At 38.7% G+C, this 18,483-nt stretch overlaps 1 protein-coding gene across 1 annotated transcript in view; it reads right to left on the reverse strand.

Moving 5' to 3' along the window:
* The window catches only part of spidr (scaffold protein involved in DNA repair), a 45,132-nt gene that overhangs the window by 11,803 nt on the left and 14,846 nt on the right, over nt 1-18,483 (reverse strand). Inside the window, exons 8-10 of the mRNA XM_074689072.1 lie at nt 16,157-16,376; nt 9,892-10,096; nt 7,831-8,075 (exon numbers count right to left, since the gene is read on the reverse strand). Of these exons, the coding sequence (XP_074545173.1) occupies nt 7,831-8,075; nt 9,892-10,096; nt 16,157-16,376 (670 nt within the window). The remainder of the gene's footprint in view (nt 1-7,830; nt 8,076-9,891; nt 10,097-16,156; nt 16,377-18,483) is intronic.

Here is an 18,483-nt window from a genome sequence, read left to right on the forward strand (position 1 = left end):
TTTAAAAAAGTGGTCTGTACTTAAAATAAATACAACACTAAAAGGTAATTCAGGTAAAAGCTCAACTTAAAAGGTAGGTTTTGAGTTTGTTTTTAAACAAACTGGATAATAATCCATTCAGTTATTTATTAAATGAAAAATACATTCTAAGACAACACTTTTTTGACGTGTAAATACTGCTTTGTCTTGCATTTTCTTACCCTGTAAGATCTTAATGATCCCTCATTTTAGCTCCAGGATGGTAACAAGACTATAATAAATCAGTTAGGACCTCTGGAGGAAAGCTAACCTTCTTCATGATGTAGGCTATGATGTAGGCATGAACTTGACTGTGTGCCACAATGATGTAAGAGGCAGCAGTAAAAGCCAGGAGCACAGTGTCTCAGTGGCAGGTGTGTTTCTTACACTTTCTGAACCTGCTTTTGTCCTGGTTTGCACCTCTGAGGCTCAGTGCTCAAGAATAATTTAACCAACTTAAGGAAATGCTAGAGCATGCACATTTGGGTTGAAACTTAAATTAATTTTCCCCCTAAAATGGAAGGATCCTTAGTTTGTTTAAATAGTTCAATATGTTTTGTTTTCAGTAACCAGTCATTTATACACTAAGAGTTTTACGTAACTATCAACCCCTGCTTCCTGTGACACACAGCGCTTCACAGTTAAGGCCTCAACGCCAGCATTTGGAGGTGTTAATGCTGAAGGCCGGTTTGACAGGCTGCTGCTGACAGAAGGACCTTTAGCCTACAAATGTGTTGTAGCAAACTGCTCTGTGTCCTGCACTCTGCTGCTCCCAGCGAGCATGGAGCCGCTACAGGCTCCAGTATCTGAGCCAGTCAAGCCCAGACACAGCCCTGTACCAACCCTGAGAGTAAACAGTACACTTCATATCCTCTGGTTAGACAAGCAACGGCCAAGAAAAAAAGAGGAGGAGGAGGAGGAATACAAAAAAACACAGGCAAGAGGGAGGAGGACTGTCAGCATGCCCATCATGCATGTGCATGCATGCGCATATCCCAGACATTGGGAAAGTTTAGAGAGTGTTTTCAACCACCTGATTGGGCCTATAAATGTCTTCTGCTGGTAAACACCGTGTTAGTCTGTGTCTGGTCTGAGAGACCTGGAAATAGATATCTAAATAACATTCCTGACATGACTTTTAGTGGCCACGATCAACACTTGCCCAAGATTATTCTCAGTTGTTTGCTTAATTCAGAATCCAAAATCAGACCTTCAGAATGTTAAAAATACAGACCTGTTTTCTGTAGGTCTGATGTTTTTAGAGCTAAAAGCACAAGTGCATGAGCTCAATATATAAAGCATTGTGAGCAGACCTGAACCCTGAATGGTATTTATCAACCCAGGGACACTTTGTTTGTCCAAGCCAGAGAGGAAAATGCCTCAGGAAAATATCATTCTTCAAAGGCAGACATGCTCAGTTACTTTCAAAGCAGAAAGAAAAATAGTTCTTACCACAGTTGGATTGAGTGATAGGCTACTGTCCTGAATTGAACCCCTTCAAAAAAATTATTCTCAAGCTACATCTACCCTACCTACATCTTATTTTTCTTCTGACAGATGTGTCAGTTTGGTTTAGTCTGTAAAATGTTTGGGGAGGTGGAGATATTATTTTGTTTTAGAGGAACACCATCTACTTTAAAGCACTATTTGGACTAAGGCACATTGCAAGACTGGGAATACTGAAAGATTTCATGTCATTTTCCTCTCATAAAATGGTTGAAAATTTATAAGGCTATCAAAGTTTTTATGCTTCCACTTATTTCACACTTCATTTTTACATTACATAGTATCAGAGCATATGAAGAAGAGCTTCTGCTGCCACATTTTCAACCCAAAGCTACTATGAGCGAAGGAGATCAGCAGTAGACTGCTACAGGGGGGAAGTAAAGAAAGTGTCCCACATATGAAAACAAGCAGTGAAACAGAAACAAGATGTTCTTTTCTGATTGCTTCGCAGCTCAAATCAACTCGAGTTTGTTTGTTTGTTTGCTCCTGTCAACACGCTTTTTCTTTTCTCCCTCCTGCTGTGTGTGTGTGTCACTCTGCTCGGCCCTCCATCACAGCCACATCAGCTCTAACTGCTCTCGTTTGGAGGTTGGTAAATACTGACGTTGTATGACATCATTTTGGCTTTTCATACAGATGCACATGTAATGTTAGTGTCTGTTGCAGAGAGGCTGAGAGCAGAGGAGAGAGAAAGCAATGTCACCTGGTCATCTTATAGTTTCTGTTGATTCTAGCCTGTTGACTGTTTTAGGGAACTTCACAGCACTGACCAATAACTGAGGGCATTAAGTGTCCAGAATTGGAAAATTTATAGATGCAGGGAGAGCACAGCTTCTAATTTATTCAGACTAGACATAAACAAAATCACTCTGGCAAGTGGACTTTCTTTGAATTCAATGTAAAGAGGTAATTAGACACATTCTTGTTGGGTGATCTGGAGTGAACACAACATTAGAAAGACAACTGTACACGTCTCTCTTTTTATATAAATCCCATTCAGAGTACTGAGCCTTTCATTACTTTTGGTACTATGTCTAATGTTTGGGTATCGACTGACAGATACTGATCCCATATATGTGTTAGATAATGACCTGCATGCCCTACTGTGGGTTAAGATTTGTAATGTTTTCAGTAAAAGACATAAAATGAGTACATATGGAATTGCTGAAGTTGATATTTATATAAACAATAAATGTTTAAATGTTGAACAGCAGTTTGGTTAAAACAACGCTTGAGAACTTACAGAAATGACTATTCATTTGAAAATTGTATACACTGTAGACTAAATCATAGTTTAGCCTTAGCATTTAGTTTGGACCAATCTTTTCCCATCTATACCGAACCAGCTTTGAGGGGCTGGATTGAGCAAATACAAGGATCAGATTGGTGTGTCCCTAGTTTTCTTTCATTTGCAGTGGTATTGAAAGGTATGGACAGAGTTTGTTTTATCTGAATTCAAATTTGGGCATAGTTACAACTCGTCTATTGCCTCCTACTGCATTTTCCAAGTTTCCATGGGAAAAAAAAAACAGCTGAGCCAACAAAATGCTTGAATCATATTTTGAATGCAATTGTGCTTTCTTAAAAAAAAAAAACTAAAACAATATCTTCTATTTGATTGAATTCTATTCCATTCTGTCTTTGACTCAAATTAAAAAAAAAATGATTGAAAATTGATTGAAAGCTTTTTGAAACATCTGTGTCAAAGTTTCCAGAGTTTACGAGTATAAGGTATTTTCTTATTGGTTGATTTACTTTTTAAACATTTCACTGGAAAAAACTGAAACTTATCCAGTGTTTTTGTCGTATTTTCAGTCAAAAATGTCTTATTAGACTAAATATGAGTCACATTCACCTGAACAGTCCAGAAAAATGTCTTGTTTCAAGTCATTTACAGACAAAAATGAGGTCTGAATTGTTGTAACAAGTAAAAAAAATCTGCCAATGAAACAAGAGAAAAGTTACTTGTGCTAAGAAACTATTCCAGTTTCAAGCAAATTTTTCTTGTTCCATTGGCAGATTTTTTTCACTGGTAACTAGCAATTCAGACCTCATTTTTGTCTATAAATAACTTAAAACAAGACATTTTTCTGGACTGATAAGCTGAATGTGGCCCATATCAAGTGTAATAAGAAAATTTTTACTTAAAACGAGACAAAAACACTTGATAAGATTTCATTTTTTGCAGTGTTTAATTAAAAATTGCTAACCATTTCACTTTTCACTTTAACTTATAAAAATTGGACAGCAAAATAATGAAAAATGATATTTTTTTCTCTTGTAACATTTTCCTTTCCCAAGCTTATACCTTATATTGCTGGCTGCTGATCCTTTTCACAGTTTGTTATGAAGCACAAAATAAGGGCAAGAAAAAATGATATACATTTTACTCTATACTGATGCATTGTTCCTACTTTACACAGAAATAAATTACATATGCCGTTTTTTTTCTAAAATTCATATTTGTGACACCAGAAGTTTCCTAAAACTGGCCTTTTTTTAATTTTACAAAGCTGACACTATAAATCAAACATCACTTTAACTACAGTATGAACACAGGTGTTGATGTCATGCATGGTGGGAATTTATAAACACTTTCATTTTAAGTGGAGCTTGTCTGAACTTGAAAAACCTTGGGAAGCATCTGATGTGACACTTGACAATCAAAGCATGATAGGACTCGTGGTGGTACAAGTTTGACAACAACTCTCCCTCCCCCTCCCTTTAAGATCCAGTTCCTTCTTTTAGCCATCCACATCCCCACTTCCTCAAACAGTGACCCCTCACTCCTAAAAAGAATCCTCTCTCATTGGTTGGTTTCAGTCACAGGCCGTTTTCAGGAATTTGTTATTGTGAGCCATCTCAAAATTCTCAGCAACTCAGGTTTTCTTCCAGGAACTGTGATCCACTGAGCCTCTGCAAACGCACACATGCTCCTTCACACACACACACACACACGCACATAGTCACACTATGTGCGCATTCAGGCCCACGCACATGAACACAACTACTTGGCAACACACTGTGTAAGTGACCCACACATCGAGAATACAGCAGAGAGGCCTCATTGGTGGGGGGCGGACAGGCGGGATTCCTTCCTGTGTTCTCCACCAATCAGTGCAGAGAGAGTGATAAACATGGTTGTAACAAGATCCCTGCAGCACATTGTGTTCCCTCTCCACAGAGAGAGGGAGGGAAAAAAACTAGCCTCTCCTCACTTCCTGCAAACAGTTAATCTTCTTGTTTATTCTATTCCAGATTTACGGGAATTTAACATCTTCTTCAGGCATAAATATCGTACTGGCGTCTTTCCCTTGTGTGTGTTAACGCAGGGGCTAAACAACAAAAGGTTCAAATAAGCACTCTGACCAGGGGAGTGAGTCATGGAGGCTGGGGACACAAGATTAGAGGTACAAACTGTCCTTGTCTTCATACAGAATGGGGCCAGCAGGCTGCCAAGTGAACTACCCTTCTCTCCACTGAGCCAGCATGCATCCTGGAAAAGTACTCTCACAACACAATGTGCCCAATGTTATTATGTCTGTGCAGCTATTCATACCAAATAGAAACAAAGAGTGGTAGGTGTGTTTATAACTGAAGTAAATTTCAGAAAAATAACAAAATAAAAAGTAGAAAAGTTAAAAAAAAGACTCAGAGATTAAAATAGCTTCAAAGTTTACATCAGTGTCAAAAAGCAGGCGGGGTCACCCTGATAGTTGAACTTAAGTCCTCATGATAACCTTCGAACCTATTCTCCGCCTCCATCCTTTCTCCACAAAACAAGCCTGCTAAATCTGGTTTAGTTCGACAGAAACGGAGGGAGAAGCAGGAGTGTTTCCGGTCAGAGGGCGGCGTTTGTTTACCAGGCGTAGAAGCAGCATGGCAGGAGCAAGTGTCACATTACAACCCATGTTCATTTAGCTCGTCAGCTGACCGGGGCTCTCCTCACTTCACCACAGAGTGCCCCTCCAGGCCCGCCTGACAGAAACCAATACTTTTCTTTTATTACTCAGCAAAGGACAAAAACAACAGTGCTGAGGGCCAGGCAACTGCAGGTCATACTTTCTGGAATTGCTTCAAGTAGAACATTCGGTGACTCATTAAGAATAACAAGACCACTTGAATAAGTAGCACAGGAAGCTTTAAACGGCTCAAACCAATAGCTCTTTCACCAGAAACCAATGACTGTGAAAGTTTTGTTGACTGGTGATTAAACTACATGTCACTAATAAACAAGTAAGTATCTTTTTGATGTTGATAAAACTTTTTTGGTGGTTTTCAAGAAAAAAATAGATGAATGCTTCAATAAAAAAATTTCATTTTGTGCAGTTGCTTAAAATTACATGGAAAATTTTAATTGGAGTATTTTAAACAGTATCGTTACGGTATTTGTGATACTGCCCCTTTACCTACGACTGAATGCCATTTGCATCTAATACACCTACCTCAGGCTATCTGTATTTGCTAATCTTCAATGTTTTTTTACCTCATGCTTATCCCCAGGACTCAGAATTGTTTGTACTTTAGCAGTTATTATTTTTTATTGTTTATCCCCCTGGATTTAGTATTTTAAACTATTTTAAACATTATCCTTTGTTTTCTCATCCTTGTTTACAGTTGTTACAGTGTTTACGTTGTTCACTTGCTGCCTTTAATTGCCCCTCAGGGACAAATAAAGTTTTTTGAATTCAATTCAATTTACTCTCACAGCTCTCACCGGGAGCGTTTCTGTGTTGACTCTCCACCGTAGCTGCACCAAAGGGGCTGGTGCCATAAAGAGCGCTACATGCTTCTGAAATATTCCCCCTAAACACTCATCATCAGAGTCTTTGTTTGTTTGTGTACAGACAACTATGGCAACACAGAGCATGTTATCCTTTTACGATAGCGATGAGCTGATCAGTTATATATGATATTTTAATCAGGGTGAAGAAGAAAAGGGGGAGATGTTGTGTACTGTTTATGCACAACCAATAGACAGAGATTTTGGAAGTATGATGCTCTAGGGTGCACTAATCTCAGGGCTTGGGGTCAGCTTCTTTTCATGTGCAGGCACATGCAGCTATGTGGACTTTGAACCAGGCTTGAAAGTCTAATGAACCCAAATTATACAACAGCTAAGTAGCAAACAGCATAAAGAAAAAGCTAATGAAATGTTAGTAAAATAAACATGTACTTCACTGCTGAAGAGGCAGTAAGATTTCAGTTTGCAGTCAGGAGACACCAAAAAGAAACTTACAGAAGAGTGAAAACGAAATTATTTCTTTTTAAAACATAACTGCAAATGATGTTTAATGTTTATCAAAGTGTGAATGCACAAATAAAAGCACATTAAATTAAATTGGTATAACAAAATGTTAATTTATCAGTGTTGAGTTCCCTGCTTGTTGTGCTGCCCAAGGGGCCAAAAAAATTATATGTGACCATGATTATTTTTGTGATGTATCTATCTGCCATGTATTTCTCCTAAGTTATAAGTTCATAGTTTCTGTTGATAAAGTTCATGATGTTTGAAAGAGTAGATCTTCATTTGTCAGTAAACAGAAAGGAAGCTGACTTACTCACCAAACAGAGAAACACAGATTACAATTAGTATGACCAATAAAGGTGTAAATCCTCCAGCAGTTGTTTGTTGTGGTGTTTTAAGATAACATGATAGTCAAAGGCATTCTTTCTGAAACTCTATTTGATCATTTTCAGTGAATATCACGGTAATATTCAGGCTCTAACTTCAGATAAAGAAGCTCAAACTGTAACTAATAAGACCATATTCTGTACAACCCCACATTTCTGTAAATTAAGGTTAAAAGGCTTGGTGTTTGTACGGCCTAATTTAAAACATTTTTAGTTTCCTTATAGCAAATTAAGGTAATAAGAGCTGCAGCAAACCTGTTCCACCTAGGGGAGTGTGAGCGGGCACTAATTCAACTCTGGGTTGCTGGAGCACGACATTGTGAAAACCTCATGTTGTCTTTCCAGAGAATTGGCCAGAATCGCACACAGAGGGGCTGGATTCAATTAGAAATGTTTGTGTCCTTTGTCAAACAATGCCATATGGCTGGAGACAGTATGAGCACTTTGTGGGGCCTGCTGCGCTGTGAACAATAGCTCGACCACTGAGACACATTGTACCACCGAGGGGAAGCATGCAAGGCCTCAGACCAGCATGCAGTTCTCAAAAAAAAAGAAAAGTGTTTCATACTGTGGGAGAAAAGCACAAACAGAAGATAAAATGTGATTCTCTCCCTGGTCACTTCTGGCATAAAATGACAAACCAAAGGCTTTTATCAGCTGCTCCAACACTACCTTGTTTTGCCTTTTTCTGCAGAGGGAACAGCTGAGGACGACCTGAAGGGACCTTTGGGCTTGAGAATGGACATGGAAGAACAATCAGGCACAGGAATGGAGTAAACTCTCTGAACCACCACCTCCACGTCCTGCCCCACAGAACCAGCCTGGCCAAGACCCTCAATAGCTTCCAGGAGAGAAAGGGAGTGTCTCGACAAAGCTCCTGAACCCCCAAAACTGCACAGAGCATCAGAGGAAGCAGCCTAAAGGTGAAAAAAAAAACAGGCTGCTCTTAATGTTCTGATGTATCTAATGAAAGAGATAAAATAACTAACAGAAAATTTAAGTGTAAATTATTTTAAAAAAAATATTCATATTGTTTTAAAACTTAAATCAAATTCTAATCTCAGCAGCTGTGAACAGTTACAGGTCTTGTTATTCATTTAAAATAATGTACCAAAATGTGATGTTAGCATTATCTTTTATAGCATTGTGTTTTTAGCTTTTAATATTTCATTATTGTGCCATTAATGTACAACTCTATGTAGGGATGGGTACCAAATTAGGTACTTTAAAAGGAACTGACTGAATTCTGTCAGTAGTACTGAGTACCCATTCACGTAAAATTAAATGGTACCATGTTTCGGTACCTAAATGCATTCTTGTGGCTGTGAGGGAGTGAAAGAGTAAGTAATTTTTCATGCTGTTGAGAAATAAATATATATGTTAAATTGAAGAACTCTGAGATTTTATTACGCAACAAATAAACATTCATTACCACATAGACACACACATAAAAATATCCAAAATTAGTACCACTGAGTACCAATACAGTACAGTATCATTTCAGATGTGGTAGATACCCATCATTAGCTCTAAGCTATATTGGATAAAGACTATTCTTGACAAAACAAACATTAACTGAGATCAAATGAATAAAAAAATGCAAACATCAACTTGGATTTGAAAAAAAAGTTACAAAACTTTTTTACTCTTTAGCTAAAAAATTAAATAACAGGGCCCTATCATGGCCTAGCAGTAAGGCTTTGAGCCCCAAAAGTTAAGCTCAGTTTGTAATTCATTAATTCAGCTCTATCCACTGTCCTGTTCTCTCTGAATAAAGGCATAAAAAGCCCAAAAAAGAAAATAAATAATATTTCAGTATTTTAAGAGAAAGTAACAATGTCTCACAATTAATATGAATTTACCTGCAGTGCAAAAATAAACTTGGGGAAAAAAATTGGATGGGTGGATTCCGACCTCAAAAGCTGACTGTAAAACAATTTCTGCACAGCTGACAGGAAAATTTGAAGCCAAATTGAAATGTTTTAATCTTTTAGTCAATCTAAAAGTCTAATAAATTCCCCTGAAAAAATGAAGATAAAAAAGAGCAAAGGTAAAAAATCCTAAATGTTTTGCTGTTTGACCAAAAGTCCTGAAACCAGAGAGAAAACAAAAGAAAAGCTGCAACAGAGATCTGCTTTTCAAATGAAAGCTGACTAATGCTAAAGGTGCTTGACTGATTCATATTTATTTGCTCAAAGCAAATGACGCTTCAAATTTGGTAAATCAGGCATAGATTTGCAGCAACCACACTGATATCATTTTCCTACAACACACACCAAACAAATCTCCTGCTGACTGATTCGGGTCGAACACTCCAGAGAGACTATTTATTTTTCTTTGTTCAAAAACGTTATGAGAGGACTATAATGAACCCTTTGGAAACATGTATTGTTGACATAATCTCACCTGTGTTTCATTATACATTCATGTATAATATTTTATGAGTAATAAATTGTGTTGAATGTATGATGGATATTGACACAAGCGCCCTAATGTGATAATTCCATCGGGGGTTTTGCACACAAACATTAAAATTGACAAGAACGTTATGGTCGCGGGCCAAAGTTCTCTGCACACAACATACTCTGCCTGTCTGCAATGTTTAGACTCAGACTTCATGGGTTGATTCAGTTCATCTGTGGAGCAATACAGAGCTTAAAAGTGCCTCTAATACAACCCTAAGGCCTGAAACTATTCAAATTATGAATCAGAGGAAGACACTGGTGATTTTACCTGTGTGGCACGGTTCTCCTCTGAGGACTCGCCCACCTCCAGCAGTCCAAATGATTGACACAGAGAATAAGGCCTGCAGCTTCCGGCTGACAGCAGGCCTCCAGGAACGGGCATGTTAGTTGTTCTGGATGCAGTGTAGACTTTCTGGCTGAAGTGTGTGTTCAGAATAATTTCACAATTGAATCCTTCAATGGAAAGACTCTGCCTGAAAAGAGATAAGGTTCATGCATTTTAGTTTGGGGTAAACAAATGAGACGAGGATCTTGACTTCTTCACAAAATGAAACACAATTTACAGCCATGATAAAAAAAATTGTTTTGCAATAAAGTAAACCAAATACTTTCGATTTTACAGCATTTCAAGGGACAATTATTGCACAAACATAAGGGGGCGAGAACTCAAGACAGTTTGAATGTCAAACTCAGATAAGGTACAAACACCCCACAGGTCTGCTCACTTTGTACCACCAAGCACACAGTAAAAGTTCTTCCATGTTAACCTCCTTTGAGCGAAAACACACAGCGTAGGCATTTGTTACTCAAGCAATGATACATTTTCCATGTAATTGCGGTTCCTGAAAGACTAGACATAGTCGGACGTAGATAAATTAAAACTTTTCCAAATGTGACATCATGCGCGGAAAAAATTCACGCCTGTCTCAATCGAACAGGCCGGCTGTTCAGTGACAAGAAACACAGATGAGATGAGGAAACTCTGATGAGGTGTTTATAAAAAGATGAAGGTTTTAAACTTGAGCACATGATAAATCAAAAGTAACTAAGCCCACTTAAGAGACAGGAAAAAGTCTGATTATAAAAAAATACGTGTTAGAAACGACAGCACAGTGTAGAAAAACCATATCGGGTTGAAATCTTTGTAAGAATAATCAGAAAACAGAGGGAGCTTCAACAAAAACAGACATTTTTTAAATAAATGCCTACATATTTCTTCTTCAGGGGAGCGCCAGCTTATCACAGCAGTAAGATCAGGTTCTGTAGTTTGACAAATCATATCAAATTATCAATGATCCACTATATCTGACGTGAAGTGAAACAACAGATGAATTAAACTGTATGATTGAATCCAATAACTGATGTGAGTCACTGTGTTTAAGCACATTTATTGTAAATGAACAAATGACATCTCCTGCTATCTGCAGACCACTTGACCGAATGGGATCCAAATCATATCTTGACAAACTTTCTGACATCAGCAAATTTTGTATGTTGGTTCAAAGAATTGATATGATATAATGATCAAATTTCTGATATGTGTTTCCGGTTTGTTTCCTGCCTGGTAGTATCAAGGCCCCCAACATAAAGCAATAGTATTACTTGGCAACACCAAAATTTGGTTTTCATTGACACACACCTCAGTGGATCAGAGTCTGGGAACATCATAACCTGAATAATCACCAGGTAATTATAAGGCAGCTTGTTTGTGGTGACTTTGAATTACGACTTAATGCCTTCCACCAGTGACATGGATAATGGTGTGATGATTGCTTATCATCACTGACTCAGAGCCAAGAGCACTCTGTGACTGGAACTGCTGTGCATGTCACAGCTCGTCTCCGACCTGAGGTGGGAGTTCAGCCAGAAAAATCAAACACACTGATCCAGGGCGGGCAAGGAAACAATTCAACGAAATTATAGAGCGATTCGCTTTTCACAAACCAAATGACTATTATCCCTGGTAATATTCAGGCAAATGTAACAGTTTAGTTATAACTGACCAGTTTAGAGTACGAGCTGTAGAACAGTAAACTAAACATCAAGTTGTTCCTTACTGATTTAAATGAGCTGCTGTCAACATCTGTCCTCAAAATCCCTCGTGAGCTTGATTAATAATTAATAAGCTCTATGCTTGAACTTAAATACTTCTGGTTTACACCTCCCAAAGTAGAAAGGATGAGCAAACAAATGCATCTCCAAAGCTGCACCCTTAGAAAAGTAACATCCTGTGCCAGGAGAGCATTTACTGCGGGGTGATTGTCCTCGATTGTTTAATTGTACGTACAGTTCTCGGCATGGTTTGCTTTACTGTGCTGGTGCAGACAGTTGGATGACTCATCTAGTCAATCACCTGCAAGGGAATCCACTGATGTTTTGACAGTCAATAATCCCAGACGTTTGCCAAGTACAAACACTCCATGTGTGTTGGTTAAATTTTGAAAGAGGCTTGAGCTTTTTTTTTCTTCCTGTAAGTTCCAGTCAAATTCAGTTTATCTTTAGCATTGAATAACTAAATATGACAGTTTGGACATTTTCTAAGTCAGCAGTGGGCATTATCATTACTTAACCTCATGTAGTATGGTGTTAAAGTACAGATCTAAGTATAATTAAGGTATTTTTTTCCTGCTTGCTCTGCAGAAGAGTTGACAGTGACACCACAGGTTCAGTTTATCGATAAAGATTTAACTACCAAAAACTTAATTTAACACAGAGCTATATCAGAAATTAAACAGATACTGTGGGGGTTGTGTCAAAGTTGGGGGCAGGCATCTTGAGAGGGAAACAATCCTTTTTTCTTGTCTGCATAAATGCAGACACATAGTTTTTAAACTCTGATTTTAACAAAAATACACTGTAATATCCTTCACAGAGTCATTGCTGATGATTGAAAAGGAACGAGACATCGCAAAACTACACAGAATGGGATCAGTTGAATAGCCCCACTCACAGAACCCACAGATAACATTAACTACCTGGTTAAATCACCTAGTAAAAAAGCAATATCACCTTAGTTATATTAGATATTATGAATATAATGCATTAAATTATACATGATGTCATTAACAAAAAATAGATACGAATTAGGGATGCACAATATTGGATTTTTGCCGATATCCGATATGCCGATATATCGAAACCTCTTTTGGCTGATACCGATACCGATAACCACAAGTTTGTTTGTTTTTTTCACTGTAAAGAAAGCTTAGTCTATCCTGTACGGGCATTTATGTGTTACTCTTATTATGACGGTCTTATTTGTTTAAGAAACACACATAAAACAAGACAAAAAAACATTTGATTTTACCATAAATAAGAAATGTATTATTTTTTCAAACTCAAGACATTCAGTATTGAAATACAGAAAAATAATTTCTTTAGATCACATGAACTTTAAATGTACAATGCATTTTTAAACATAACCAAGTTGCATTTGATTATTTTAGAGCTACTGTAACAACCTGGTGACAGACACAGAGCTCTGCAGTGCAAATAAATGAAGTGCTACATTTTATTTAAGGAGTTTGTTTTTCAGATGGAAAATAATAATAATCCTAACTGAATAGCACCTTATCGGCTGTGCCTATTGGCAGAAATTTTCATATCTGCCGATACCGATAAACGTGTTTTTAAGCTTTTATCAGCCGATACCGATATTGTGCCGATAATATCGTGCATCCCTTTATGAGACAATGCTGAAGTGCTAAAATCTGCTGTTTCTCGAGTGTTTGCTTGAGGCTGGCTCCGGAAGTAGCGGAAGTCACATACACACCAAGCCAAAAAAAGCCGAATTCAAAGCAGAAATTAACCTATTTACAGCCTGGTTCAATAAACGTCTCCTGTCTGAGTCACTAATCTTACTACCGGCACCCACTGTGCCGGGGCTGAATTTTTTTCTAACTCAGCCGTTCAGAGGATATTAAGATTGCGAGCTCCCCCAATAAGAGGCACAGCTGAGGGTCACGTGAACAACAGGCGCCCTATGGCTGTACGCGAAGCCCTCGCCTTTACCAATATGGCCTCTATAGCTGATGTGCTTCATTTTCCGTTTCAGTAACAGACGGGTGGCGTCAGCGGGACTACGTCCATGTTTTATCCAGTCTATGTTTACCCCTCACAATGCAAACTGGATGTAATATTTTAATATCTACTGACAGAACCTAGAGGATAACAACCTCATGCTTACAACTGTAGTTCTTCTAGAGTCTGCCTGAACACCTCATCTCACCACTTGAATCATATACATGTCATGCTGTTCAAATACATTATGAAAAACCTAACATGGTTACAAGTTCTCCGAATTATTTGTGCTAAAAATGCTTTTCATATAAATATTATTATTAATTTTAAATGCACTGTCACAAATGTAGTATCTGTTTAGCCAATTTTTGATGATTTTCTTTGCTAAAGTAAGATAACAAAGTGCTGATTCTGTAAGTGGTGGTTAACATCCCGAGGAGTTTTTTACGGCTGTAAAACAATCAGAGTTTGCGTTGTGATTCACCCTGATAAGGGTTTTTAATCAGTCAAAGATCTGAGCAGGGATCAGTAATCAATGAGCCTTACTCTTCTGCTAGTAGAGCAGAACGTACTGTGCACAAGAACAGGTTCGATAGCTGTACAGGAAGTGTGACCCTGTGGTGAACAGGTGAGTGGGCCCTGTCATCATCAGACAGGTAGCCAGGTTAAGGAGTGGCTGCACTGCTGCCGTCATAGCTCCTCAGTGAATAATCCCCGCAGGTATTTCCGCTCAGGCCTCGGCCCACTCACAGCCAGGCGTGGGAGGTGGGAGGAGCCGACCTACTCACTGCAGGAATTATGGGGGTGGTTAACTCTTTGACAGTCACACCGGAAACAACAGACAATAGGAATTTTACCAGAATGTTGATTTGAATTTCTGGGTCTTGGGCTTTGAGCGTCTTGTACTTGTCAAAGTTGGATTAATGCATGTGTCAGTCGGGTGTATTAAACATGTCATGACTGTTTAATCCAGATTAAAGGAACCTTTTATTGCATTGCGCTTGGACTCATTTTAAATCTGGGGTAAATTCTGCAACTTCACTGAGTAATTAAAACAAACAGAGGATTTAAGAATGCTGATGCAGATGAAAAAGTTCTTTGAAAGAGTAAACGGGTGTGTTTGCTGAGAGCTGCACTATATCTTGTGATTTCACAAAACAATACAGCAGGGAAGGAGAGGTGCTAAAGCCAGAGATGCTCTCAAACCACCATATGTTTTCAATCTCAGCCCTTTGGCTCCCTCCTCTCTCTGCTCCCAAATGCTCCAGAAAATAATCTCGCTCTGTTTTTTCCCCCAGCTTGCTGGAAATGACCTAACTACTGCCAGGAAGAGGAATGTGAAGCATTCCCTGGAGCTGTTCGTGACGTCGGAGCGCTGAGGAGGCCCCTGCTCTTCCGCCAGTTTGGATATTCCAGAGCACACTCAACCCAAAACTCCCAACAGCTGGAGTCAACTGCTGCCTTGCTCCAGCTCCAAAACAATCCCAAGAACACACACACGTCCCCACACACACACACACACACACACACACACACACACACACACACACCTCCCACCTTCTATCCTCCCAGCCCTGTATGTGTGCCTCACATCTGGGGCTTTGCAGCTTACTATTGTGAGCTGGGAACATTTTTATGCTCAAACCCAAAATAATTTCATTTAGTCATGATTAAAACAAGACAAACTGTTTTCACTTCATCAGGAGGTTCTCATGTCGTATGTAGGAGCCAGTGTGCTTCATTTGCATTGATTTTGAAGAACTTGGTTGTCTTTGTGAACCAGTATAGTGTTGTTTATGTACTTGTAAATCTTTTCAGAGTAGTTTTTGTCCAGCTGTGGAATACAGATTTACTTTCATAATCAAACAGAGGAAATAAAAGTAAAATTTCACTGAGTAGTGTGTAATCCTTTTTACCATTCTACCAGTTGTCCCTGCTCTTTTAGACAGCTTAAATGTACTACTTTAAAATGTATATATTAATATCTTAGCATGAATAAACAGCAGATTGGTCATCTGAGAGTTACTATAATGGTTTTCCAGCATTTGGAAGGGTATATCTTATAACGATTATCAGTCTGTCCAAGAAACTAAATATTTTCAAACATGAAGATTGTCTTTAGCTACATTAATTCACAAAATTAATCTTCATCTGCACTTCATCACTGGCTTGAAAATCAACCCAAGTGCATAAAAATTCTCCAGAGCGTTGATGCTCCTCAGTCATTTATCTCCAGGTGTCAACATTTTGTGCAGATACACACCATACAGACTGCACTATGGTGCTAAATATCCAAAGCAAGTGTTGACATATTTTGTGACATGTTGTGAACAACATGTGTTGTATGTCACCTTTAAGTCTGCTTCCATTGAATGTGCACTGATGGCTCAACGTTTCTGCATTTCTCATGATTGATCTAGATTTTCAGCTGATGTGAAACTTGTGTCAAACCCTACACATATGATCCTGCACAGTGGGGTATAGAAAAAACTGAGTGCACTGCATGGTCTCACCATGGTGGGTAAATGTGGATGATATCTCTGGGAGCAGGAATCAGCTGGGCTGCAGTCTCTCTGTTGAACAGCACCAGCACATGAGCCCTCTCCTCAGGGACGAGGTCACAGAGCGGGTGGCTCTCTCCGGGGGCCTGCTGGTGCTCACAGAGGGCCAGTTGCATACTGCACTCCTCCCGAACTTCCATCACCTCCAGCGTCAGTTTGCCAGGCCGGTCCACTGGAGAGCAGAGCAAAAACAACAACACAGATGTTGAGTGTTTGTCCACTTGTGTATGTGTGTGTGTGTGTGTGTGTGTGTGTGTACAGATTGTCCTGATACTCTCACGGGCTCTTGCTCTCTGTGGGACTCATTATGCATTATATGAGCAGTTCAGCTTTTGAATCAGAACAATCTGCACTGCACGACTGTAAAGGCTTTTCTGACTCAGGCAGAGTTGGATCTGAGTTGCAGTGAATCCCACTGGGTGAGTGTGCAAATGTTTGGAATTTCACCACGGTGTGTGCTTTTGGCCTGAACAACAAAGTCACTGGAGATAATTACTGAGAGCAAATCAAGACAATGTCCTGAGGCTATAAATCAAACCTCAGATAATAAGAGAAACTTGGCTGCGTGTTTATTTTTGGGATAAAGTTGATTGCATTGAACTGTGAAAACTGCAGCACAAGAGAGAGTACGAAGTCTGTGCAGTTCAGTGTTTGCACACGTTTGCTATCTGTTAATGTGGCCAGAGGGAAAGTTCTGATATATTATGATATTATAACTTATCATAGAGATCTCTGCAAAGTTTTAACATGCATTTTGCTCCAACACGAAATTCAAGCGTTTTGTTTGTGCTTTGAGCATTTACGTCAGAGATCACAAAATCATCAAATAAACACAAACCAACTTTGAGATAGTGCCAGTCTTCCTTTTGACCTATAACGCTCTTATAGGTTTCAGGAAGCCATCCAAGTCAGGAAATAATTGAAGACCTTGTGTATGTGTGCGTGTAAGTGCACTTACATCACACCAAAACACTAGGATAGCGATAAACAGGCATGAAGCAATAGAGATGCAGGGTTTTTCTGGCGAGGGCTTTTCTACTGCCTAAGGCCTTTGTGAGTACTGACAGGTGTTATAATGTAGAACACAGATATCCCAGACAACAATTGGTGAATTCGTCATTTAATACAACAATTACAGCATTACGATGATAATGAGGTGACACTGTTTTGTAATCAGCCCTGCGTATCTGAAAAGAAGCTAAAGCTGCAACCAAGGAAGAAAGTTTAATGTTTTGTTGGGGAAACAAATTTGTTTTTTCGCTGCAGCTGGTATCATTCAGATCAGTATATACAGTATGTCAGAGATATAAAATGCAAAGTAAACCTATTACTTTGTACATCCGTTTCTCTTCACCTCTTTGTCTATCTTTGTCCCTCTCTTCTGCACTGCAATGTAAAAATGCACTTGTAATTATCAAAGTTACACTCAGCACCCTCACATCTTGGTCACAGCATCTTGGCGTGTCATTCAAAAGCTCCAACACACGTGTTGTAGAAGAATATACATTGATAATAAAAAGATAAAACCAAAGTGCATGTGTATTAGGAAGTAAGAGTAATAGAAGGATAACATGCTATTATTTGGTCATGTCAACAGCTCAACCTATCAATGACAACTGAATAATAAGATCTGAGGATGATTTTGAAAAAGTCTATCGTTGGTCAACAAACAAAACAACAATTTCCAGTGTTTTAAAAACATACAGAGTGGAGTTAACCTCCTCTTTTATGAGTAAGTCTGATCACTTGTCAAATTCTGAGGGGAGAGAATAACGCTTACTCAAAGAAATTAGTTTGTCTTTAATCAGTGAGCATCATCAGACCAACACATAAATGATCAAACTTTAAATCTTGTAGAATTGGACATTTATGCAAAAAGTACCAGAAATTCATCACTGAAATTGAAGTTTTCCTTCAAAATGGAACAATAATTTTAAACTGGTGCATAAAAAACTGCATCTGATCATCAGAATTCCTTGGAGGAGGAAGTCCCCAGTAAGTAGTGTATTTTGTAAGCGGCTCTTTAAATTAGCGCAACTCAACCTCAACCATTTGGACAAGCAAGAAAATTCAAATGCTCTTTAAAGAAGAAAAAACAACCTTTACTGGAATACCTGGGGCATTGATGTACTGCATAAGAATCCACATGCTATAAAGCACCAATCGCTGAGCAATAATTGATGAGCGCTGTTCTCATTACCGTAACTCTTTAACTATTTGGGCAAGTAAAAAAATTAGAATGTATCCTGAACAAGGAGAAGATCTTTCCAAGCACACAC

Source organism: Halichoeres trimaculatus, unplaced genomic scaffold (genome assembly GCF_033239565.1).
Source record: "Halichoeres trimaculatus isolate MK-OKI-2021-1 unplaced genomic scaffold, fHalTri1.1 fHalTri1_scaffold_15, whole genome shotgun sequence".
Lineage (NCBI taxonomy): Eukaryota > Metazoa > Chordata > Actinopteri > Labriformes > Labridae > Halichoeres > Halichoeres trimaculatus.